The following is a 10,881-nucleotide window of genomic DNA, read 5'->3' as shown; positions in this document are numbered from 1 at the left end:
GGATTTTATTAAACAAGTATCACCTGAAATTGTTCAGAAGTATGCTCCCCAAGGCATTAATTGCCAGTTTATCCCCCCAAGCGCTCCTCATATGGGTGGTTTATGGGAATCAGCTGTAAAAAGCTTCAAATCCCACTTCAAAAACGTAGCTGGAAATTATAAATTCAATTATGAAGAATTCACTACCTTATTAACCCGAATTGAAGCCGTTCTCAATTCACGGCCACTCACAACACTCTCGCAAGATCCCTCCGACTTCACAGCCCTAACTCCAGGGCATTTTCTCAAAGGAGCACCCATTCTGGCCATACCTGAGCCAGGCGTGGGGTCGCTATCCCTATTAATGGGAAAGAATCAAAATTCTCCATCATGATTTCAGCCGCCGATGGAAGGAAGAGTACATCAAGGACCTTCATAAAAGGTATCGATGGAAAACTCCAGAAAAGGCACCAAAGCTTGGAGACTGTGTTATCATACACGATGATTGTCTACCCCCACAGAATGGCGGCTTGGCCGCATAGAAAAACTATATTACGGTTCCGACGGTCATATACGAGTAGTTGATCTCCGTACTCAAAGCGGAACGCTGACAAGACCGCTCGTGAAATTATGTTTTCTGCCAACCGTATCTAATGACAAAACCGCAAATAACAAACAATCCGCCGATATTACCGCGACGCAAATGAATTAGTCGTATAACTAACCAATAAACCCGCAAATGACAAAACCGTTATAAACCAATCATTCTAACCGCAATGATCGATCAAATTGACGATCCATTCCCGCCACATACCGTGGCACATTCGCCATAAGTTTACATGCCACAAATGTATAATCATTCCAACTTCTTCATACAGATCAATATGGAAGTAGATATGGCAGCAACACCAACGCCAGCTGTGAGGTCCGCCATCAATGTGCCGCGCCCTGAGGCAACTCCAATACCACGAACCGCAGCGGCAACCGTTCCTGCCACCGCTCCCCGTAATGGCGCGCGACCACTACCACCTTCATCAGCACCGACAACGGTGCCGCAACGCAGCCGATTCCCACTGTGTCGACGCACACACCGGCTGCAACATTGCAGCATTTTTCGAAGCATGCAGCCACCACAACGTCAGCAGGTTGCCCAAGCGCACGGGCACTGCCTCAACTGTTTGTCTACGGTCCACACGACACCGGAGTGTACGTCGGTTACGCTTTGCCAACTGTGCAATAGACAGCACCATACCATGCTGCACCGCACCCCAAAGCGGACCGTCGGGCGACAACTCGCTCCAAGCCGTAGATAGCAGCAGAGAAGCCATCCGGATCGCCCCCGAAGACAGGCAGCTCCACCTCCCTCCAGACCAAAGCGACAGGAGGCATCAACGCGGCATCGGCAGCCCGGGCCAACATACCCCTGCTCCACTGGCCTCAGCAGTGTTGTTGCTACGCTGCAGCAACTACAGCGATTGCTAGGCTAGAATTCGCCTAGGGGGGCCGGGATGGCTAGATGAGTTACGCCTCCACCCTCAATACACGCCACTGCGCGCCAACACACCACATCAACACGATCCACTCAGACATCACACCACTCAGGCCACCCACACATACACATCACATCACACCACAACTCAACACTCAAAAGGGGCTAACAGAGGACCAAATCAGTGGAAACAAGGGGAGTCCGTAACCGCAACAATTATTTAAGTATACCAGCCGTTGACTTTGATGGAAGTTTTGAACATTTTTATTAAGAAAGTTTTCGACACATATATATATATTCGCCGAATTGTCGACAGTTATGGAGTAACTTCTGTCTATATTTATTTCATATGATTTTAAAACTTCTATTATTATATTTGACAAGTTCAAGCCGGTGTGCTTTCTTTCCCAAATATTTCATTTAGTGTGTATTAGCAAATCGCCATTTTCAATGTATTGTGCATTTAATCCTATTATGAACCTAATCGACTAACATAGTCCACTTTTATGGAAAGTAGACTGCAGTAAGAAAAGACAATAGAACATACATATATTGATTCGGGGTAAGCTTTAAAGTTGTTGGTACAGGACATACTATAAAGCTACACTTTACGCGTCAAAAGGCAAGTGTGGCGGAGGGTACACCTGGTGCGTACCCTTCAACGTGTTTAATTGTAGCTTTATATGTACATACATATGCTAAAATCAAACTATTGGTTCTGCGTGGAAACTTACCGATAATCAAGTGTAGATGTCATTGAAGAGTGCAGCTTAGCTGCCCTTTTTACGAAACCCTCTGGTTGGAATTTCTTGCGTTTTTTTTCAGTGTCTCATAAAAGTTTCAGAGTGCTTTCCCCTCATTTTTAATTTATAATATTTACACTGACTTGTGTTAGACTTCTTGTCATAAACAAAGCTTTCATGTACTATTTATCAGGGCTATTAAACGGAGAAGAGTTGTTTAGGGAAATTATAGCTAAACTAACTATTTTCATACAAAATTCATTTTGGAAGCAGTATTTTGTATAACCAAAAATTTTTAAAATGTTTTCAATTTAAAATATAGAGTACCAAAAATAATTTTAGGGACTATCGATAGTTTTATTTTCGTCTCACTATTGATAGTTTATTTTGACTATCGATGTTTTGTGTAGTTAAGTGCAGATTTACCAACAATTTTCATAAAATTTCAAAATCTCACTTAATAAAGCTACTTAATTATATAGTCTGGTAATACCAAATGGAAATTCTAATTTTGGTAAGTAATATGTATGTATGTACGAAAAAAGGCTTTAAAGTTGAGATCAAATTCATGTATTCATTTCATATTCAAATTCATGAATTCATTTACCACTATTAGTGTGAAAGATACAATAAGTTGTTATAATATTATATATATATACATATTTATAATTTCAGTATTGACATTTACTATTATATAATTACACATACTTTTATTGGATGGAATTTATACTTAAAGAAGTGACATATCTGAGGTCAATACAGCAAACGGCTACAAGCATATTACTTCGATTTACATTTTTATTAAAATATTTTATAAATCGCAAGAATAACTAATCGTACAATTTCTTGATTACTCAGTATATAAGTTTATTAAAAGAATGTCTTCTAATAAGTCTTCGTCTATACTTGTTCTTAAATCTGATAAAATAAATTGTATAGTTGAAAATGCTCTTTCGACCGACACTTGTGTTGCAGGAGCACCTAACGCGATCTCGGCTAAACTCTTTAACTTTTTCTCTGTATACAGTGGAAACAAGGTGAGTCCGTAACCGAAACAATTATTTATTGGTCCTTCGAGCCATAGTGAGCGGCACTATGGAGTGAATAAAAGAAAAAAAAAAACTATAAATTCGAGAAAAAAAAAAAGTGCTGTGAGAAACAAAGTGTGGCTAAACGTTAGAATACACACAAAAAAAAAGACATAAGTGCTGTGCAGTGCAGTGAAAAAAAAAACATATAAACACATACAAAAAAAAAAATCAAAAAGAAAAACAAAAAAAGGTTCTACATAGATAGAAGTGCAGTGCAGTGGAGTGACATATACACATAGAAAACAAAAAAAAAAAAAAAAAGAACAGAAGAAGGTGAGTAAAGTGAAGTGGCACAAGCATATATACATAACAAAAAAAAAAAGCAAGAAAAACCAACAACGTGCGCGAAATAATCAAAAAGACAGAACGGGCGCGAATTTCAACAAAAAACAACAAAAATACATACATAAAAAGACAGAACGGGCGCGAACTAAATAAATAAAAAACCGTACCAGCAAACAACAACAACCAAACTACTCCAGCTCACCAAAATCACCCACCGCAGCCAAGCAGCAAAGGACTGGACAACAACGAAAGGCACACGCACAGGCACAGGCACATAGTTAAAATATTGTCCCCAATACCCCTTGGCGGAAACCCCAAAGTGAGTCGTATCGATTCCATTTAGTATATGTATATATCCTCTTATTGTATGTATGTTGAAATTTATGCCTTTGCGGTTTATTTTTTACAAAAATCCGTCTTAATAAAGGCAATAATAAAAAAAAGCGGTTACCAAACTGTTTCTATATTTCGGTTTCTTTTCCGGTAAAAACCAAAATACCGCTAAGATATAAAACAGTTTGGTAAAATATATATCCAACGAACTCTTTATTACCTAAAAGCTTACCGTTGTGTTCACATACACAAAAATAGTTCTAAAACTAAATAATTCAAGTATTTACTTGCACCAATTTCCAGCAATACCCCTTATACTTAATCAAGTATAAGCAGGATTGCGTAAAATAAGCAAAGGCAAATCAAAAGCAGAAACAAACAAAAGCGAAAACGTACAAAATAAATTTAAACATACATATACATATTATATTTAATACATATAAATATATACATACATACTATATTAGGAAAAAACCTCCGTTTAAAGCATTAAAATATGTATGAAAATATTAAAACATACATATAATACTAATACTTGCTATACATACATATATTACTAAACATTTACATATATACATAAATTTTACTCGAACAACTGCGGTAAATTATTTTACTTTTCGCGGTCTTTTCGCACTGCGTACATATATTCCGCACAAAAATAGACTACGTGATATCCATACATACATTTAAAAGAATACCTGCGGTATATTTTTTCCTTTTCGCGGTCCTTTCGCACTGCGTACATATATACACGCTCAGGTATACAAAAATACATTAGTACTTCGCTTCAAAGTCCACATTGGCAAATATTCCGCAATACCCCTTGTTCTTTGTTAAACAAAAACAAGTAGGATTGCATATATACATATAATATTCTAAGTCCATATTGGCACATATTCGCAATACCCCTTGTTCTTTGACCAACAAAAACAAGCAGGATTGCGCAAAAATATTTAAACATAATATATTACATAAACACATATGTACAAAGTGCATTGATCTCTAAGACGAGCTCTCAATTGCGCATAACGTCAAGTACATATGTATCAGCTGATCCGCTTATAGGTATACCCTATAGGAATTACGGACACATAATACTTACAAATAAAAGTAAAAATAAAAAACATTTGCGTTTAATATTAATCAATTAAATAATATTAAAGGAAAAAAAAGCGATAAAACACGAAATACGCGTAATATATTCATTTCATAAAATAAAAACTCTTATTATCATAAAAGAGTTAAGTGCTCATACGAGTTTAAAAAGTTATTAATTTGTTAATTAAAAAAAAAAACAAAAACCAAAAACCCTTATTTTCTTAAAAGAGGTTTCAAATACATATATTTCTTACATTGAAAATATTTTATTTTATTTCGGCGCATCTCTTAAATGAGCTCAGACTCGAAAGATTCTAAAACAACTCAGTTGCTAAAAATTCCAAAAATGATTTCTGACAAAAGAAGTCCATGTACACCTGCAGAAGCTACACGCTCAAAGCAAGGTGCTATAAAGCAAAAAAGGGGGTAAGACATTACATACAGTAAATTAATTGCTGAGAGTGACAGCTTAATAAGATACTGCACTCGATTTTCATCTGCTCCGATTCAAGATAATTCTGAATCGGCATTAGAAATCAAAAAAGAAAATCTCGACAACTTTTGGATACGTCTCCAAGCTTCATATGACGCCATAGTAGAATCTGACGAATCAGATCTACCAGAAAATTTCAAATCTTCGGCTTACGCAAAATACGAAAACTGCTTAGACCAATTCGAAGAAACTAAAGCAATGATTTTCGATCAACTTAAGCTAATAAAAGCAATTGCACCTACTCCAAATCAGAGAGTAGAGCTGCCACAAGTACAAAGTCATGAGGCAAGTTCAGGCATCCATCTCAAGGTGCCCACATGTGATACAGAAATCTTTCATGGTGGTTATGAACAATGGCCGTCCTTCCGGGACATGTTTACAGCCGTTTACATAAACCACCCAAAATTAACAAATGCACAAAAATTGTATAATATTCCCACAGACAGCTGGGACCCTATTCTGGTAAATATATGCACCGCGGCATTACCAGAAAAATCGTTACTTTTGTGGGAGCAATCGCTCTCATCTCGGAAAAAATGCCCAACGTGGCAGCAAATGAAAGAATTTCTAACTACCCAATATGAAATAGCAGAAAGGGTAGACAAAAAACTAGTTAGAACTAAAAACGTTCAAAACGACCTCAATAGAAGCTTTAATAGACCCCAAACCAGTAGCAATAACCATTTAAATAGAAGTTTTTTTAAAAATCAATCGTTCACGTCAGAACAGTATAAACAAATGTCATGCGAACTGTGTACAGGAGGGCATAAACTTAAATCTTGCGATAAATTCAAAAAATTAAATATTGTCGATAGGAACATGTTTGTGAGAACAAAAAGACTTTGTACAAATTGCCCATCACATGCACATACACTTAAAGAGTGCGAAAGCAAATTTAATTGCGTTTATTGTCATAAACGACATCATTCAATGCTGCATTACAACACATTTTCCAGCTCACCCCCAAACAGCGCAAATATGAAAAGAGCCACGGGTTTAGTTGCAACAGCAAATCCCGAAGTGCGAAATCCCAAAAATTGCCAAGAAGCACCATGCTGCTCAAAGGCATTAAAAACCCAAACGCTACACAGCGAAAATCAAAGTAGAGTACTACTACCAACAGCAGTCGTCTCCATCGAACACCGAGGAGAGCTGTTTAAACTTAGGGCCTTAATAGACCAAGGATCACAACGATCTTTCATAGCGTCTAGGGCTCAAAATAGGCTACAACTGCCAACAAAACTAGCCAATTTTGAAATCACGGGAATGGGCGGAAGAGTAGTCCAAAACTCAAATAAAATCTGCCCCATTACCGTAATTTCCCCCCAAGCGGATAAGCACATACAAGCAGAAGCTATAGTCTTACCTCAACTTACAAATATGCTGCCAAGCTATCACATAAATAGCAAACATTGGCAAAAGGTTTCACACCTAAAGCTAGCAGATCCCAACTGCAACACTCCCGCTCAAATAGACCTTCTATTAGGCAGCGATCTCATACCACAGATAATACTCGAAGGTATTGAGAAAATTTCAAATACACTTCTGGCACAAAATACTATTTTTGGGTGGATCCTAAGTGGACTAGTTTCGGAACCAGTTACCACCATGACCACTCAGGTTGAGGAAATCTCAAACGAATACCTCAATTCACAATTAAAAAAATTTTGGGAGTTAGAAGAACTCCCCCCATATCAATCACAACCCCTGAAGATCAGTAATGTGAGGACTTTTACAAAGCCACAACTACTAGATCAGATAATGGTCGGTACGTCGTACGACTACCACTAAAACAACAATTTCCTAACACACTTGCCCTAGGTCACTCTCGCACCTCTGCAATACAGCAGTTTTTAAGTATGGAAAAAAACTTACTTAAAAAAGGTGAGCTTAAGCCAGAATACGATGGCGTGTTAGAAAAATACCTCCATTTAGACCACATGGAGGAAGTAAGCCCATGCGAAAAAATCATAAATGGCAAATATTACTAATTTTACTTGCCTCATCACGCAGTAGTAAAGCCAGACAAACAACTAAAGTAAGAGTTGTCTTTAATGCATCAAGATCTACTAGCTCGGGGAATTCCCTAATTGATATTCTATTTACGGGACCCACGCTCCAACCAGATTTAGTCCTACTCATTTTAAATTGGCGTATATTCAAATACGTATTTAACGGAGACGTCGAAAAAATGTATAGACAAATAGTCGTACATAAAGACGATCAAGATTTTCAGCGAATTATTTTCCGGAAATCTCCCAATAGTCCACTCCGCGACTATAAATTGAAAACAGTTAACTTTGGAGTCAACTGTGCTCCATATTTAGCCATTCGAACACTGCACGAATTGGCAGAAAACACCAAGTCAGAATTTCCTCTGGCAACCCAGGTGTTAAAAACACAAACGTATGTAGACGATATCCTGTCTGGAAGTCACAGTCTTCCACAAGCATACGAGTCACTATCACAGGTGGTAAAAGCCCTCAAAACCGCAGGGTTTCCGTTAAAAAAGATAACGGCGAACCACCCTAATATCTTAAAGGATAAACCTAAAGAAAATCTGTTGAATACTAATTTCCTTAAATTCGAAAAGGAAAGTACAACAAAAACTCTGGGACGGAACCGACTAGGACGAACAAGTGAAACCTCTTCGCTTAGAAAAATGGTCCCAGTTCGCAAACAATCTGGAAGACATTTCCCAGATACAAATCCCACGATGGGTAAACTATTTCCCCGAACACAAAGTCGAAATACACGGCTTCTGTGATGCCTCGGAGAAGGCATACTGTGCCACTATCTATGTGCGCACACAAAGCGATACTGCGACCACAAGCCACTTATTAGTAGCAAAAGCAAAGGTGGCTCCTTTAAAAACGCTAAGTCTACCTCGACTTGAGCTCTGTGGCGCGCTACTACTCGCAAAATTAGCTTCCATGGTGCAGACCCATTTAAAGATGAAGAAACATAGATTGTATCTCTGGTCCGATTCTGAAATTGTTCTAGCCTGGTTGGAAAAACCACCACATGCATGGAAGACGTACATTGCTAATCGAACTTCTCAAATACTTGACCTAGTGGGGTCAGCCACTTGGCGACATGTAGCCAGTGCTGACAATCCTGCTGATCTAGGTACAAGAGGATGCAAACCCCTGCATCTCGCCACCACCACCCTCTGGTGGAATGGCCCCCGATGGTTAACAGAATCTCCCAATTCTTGGCCACAATCGCCCATGCGCAATATAATAGCCCCAGAAAGTCGAAAAATCGACTCCTTTCACACAGCAGTGGAGGATACTGACATCCTTGAGCGATTTTCATCGTTCTCCCGAGCCCTCAGAGTAATCGCTCATATGTTAAAGTTCATAGAGCGACTTAAAATTAAAGTTAAGGGAGTTCCCTCAGAGTACCCCCAATGCGATACATTGACGCACCTGGAATTGCAAAAGGCAAAGGTCGCTCTAATCGCATCAACTCAAACGCGCTACTTCAGCTGCGATATAACACTATTAAGAGAATCAAAACCCATTGACAAAAGGAGTTCACTCTTAGTTCTTAACCCATTCCTAGACACGAAAGGTCTGCTTCGTGCGAATGGTCTGCTTGCCAATTCAAGCCTCACGTATAATGAACGCCATCCTCTAATCATACCAGAGAAATCTCGGCTTGCCACTTTACTCCTCAATTATATCCACTTACTTATGCTCCACGCAGAACATCGCTTAATGCAACATATAGTCCGCCAAGAGTTCTATATTCCCCGACTTAAGCCCCAAATATAAAAATGCATTTTCATGTGCAAGATCTGCACTCTGCATAAGCAGAAGTTACGAACGCAGATTATGGCAGCACTTCCACCGGAACGCTGTAACTTCGCTCTGCCTTTCACAGTCACAGGTGTCGATTTTGCTGGGCCTTTTCAAATAAAGGCGTCCATGCTAAGGTCGCCCACCATAATGAAAGGCTATGTGGCTGTCTTTGTCTGATTTACGACAAAAGCAGTGCACCTCGAGCTATGTACAAATCTGACTAAGGAGGCTTTTCTCGCGGTATTTGCTCGCTTCGTCGGACGACGCGGCTTCCCCTCAAAACTAATGAGCGATAACGGCAAAACCTTCATTGGAGCCCAAAGAGCCACTGAAAAACAGTTTGTGGATTTTATTAAACAAGTATCACCTGAAATTGTTCAGAAGTATGCTCTCCAAGGCATTAATTGCCAGTTTATCCCCCCAAGCGCTCCTCATATGGGTGGTTTATGGGAATCAGCTGTAAAAAGCTTCAAATCCCACTTCAAAAACGTAGCTGGAAATTATAAATTCCATTATGAAGAATTCACTACCTTATTAACCCGAATTGAAGCCGTTCTCAATTCACGGCCACTCACAACACTCTCGCAAGATCCCTCCGACTTCACAGCCCTAACTCCAGGGCATTTTCTCAAAGGAGCACCCATTCTGGCCATACCTGAACCAGGCGTGGGGTCGCTATCCCTATTAATGGGAAAGAATCAAAATTCTCCATCATGATTTCAGCCGCCGATGGAAGGAAGAGTACATCAAGGACCTTCATAAAAGGTACCGATGGAAAACTCCAGAAAAGGCACCAAAGCTTGGAGACTGTGTTATCATACACGATGATTGTCTACCCCCCACAGAATGGCGGCTTGGCCGCATAGAAAAACTATATTACGGTTCCGACGGTCATATACGAGTAGTTGATCTCCGTACTCAAAGCGGAACGCTGACAAGACCGCTCGTGAAATTATGTTTTCTGCCAACCGTATCTAATGACAAAACCGCAAATAACAAACAATCCGCCGATATTACCGCGACGCAAATGAATTAGTCGTATAACTAACCAATAAACCCGCAAATGACAAAACCGTTATAAACCAATCATTCTAACCGCAATGATCGATCAAATTGACGATCCATTCCCGCCACATACCGTGGCACATTCGCCATAAGTTTACATGCCACAAATGTATAATCATTCCAACTTCTTCATACAGATCAATATGGAAGTAGATATGGCAGCAACACCAACGCCAGCTGTGAGGTCCGCCATCAATGTGCCGCGCCCTGAGGCAACTCCAATACCACGAACCGCAGCGGCAACCGTTCCTGCCACCGCTCCCCGTAATGGCGCGCGACCACTACCACCTTCATCAGCACCGACAACGGTGCCGCAACGCAGCCGATTCCCACTGTGTCGACGCACACACCGGCTGCAACATTGCAGCATTTTTCGAAGCATGCAGCCACCACAACGTCAGCAGGTTGCCCAAGCGCACGGGCACTGCCTCAACTGTTTGTCTACGGTCCACACGACACCGGAGTGTACGTCGGTTACGCTTTGCCAACTGTGCAATAG

At 39.9% G+C, this 10,881-nt stretch overlaps 1 protein-coding gene across 1 annotated transcript; it reads left to right on the top strand.

The window, feature by feature from the left end:
• The first annotated feature begins 863 nt into the window (after nt 1-863).
• LOC138856091 (uncharacterized) lies at nt 864-10,881 on the top strand. Its single transcript, XM_070106516.1, has 3 exons — nt 864-1,028; nt 10,520-10,690; nt 10,750-10,881. The coding sequence occupies exons 1-3, from the start codon at nt 864-866 to the stop codon at nt 10,879-10,881; spliced, it is 468 nt and encodes a 155-aa protein (XP_069962617.1).

This window comes from Bactrocera oleae, chromosome 3 (assembly GCF_042242935.1).
Source record: "Bactrocera oleae isolate idBacOlea1 chromosome 3, idBacOlea1, whole genome shotgun sequence".
Taxonomy (NCBI): Eukaryota; Metazoa; Arthropoda; class Insecta; order Diptera; family Tephritidae; genus Bactrocera; species Bactrocera oleae.
Note: the sequence above shows the minus strand (reverse complement) of the source record. Positions and strands in the feature narration are given on the sequence as shown.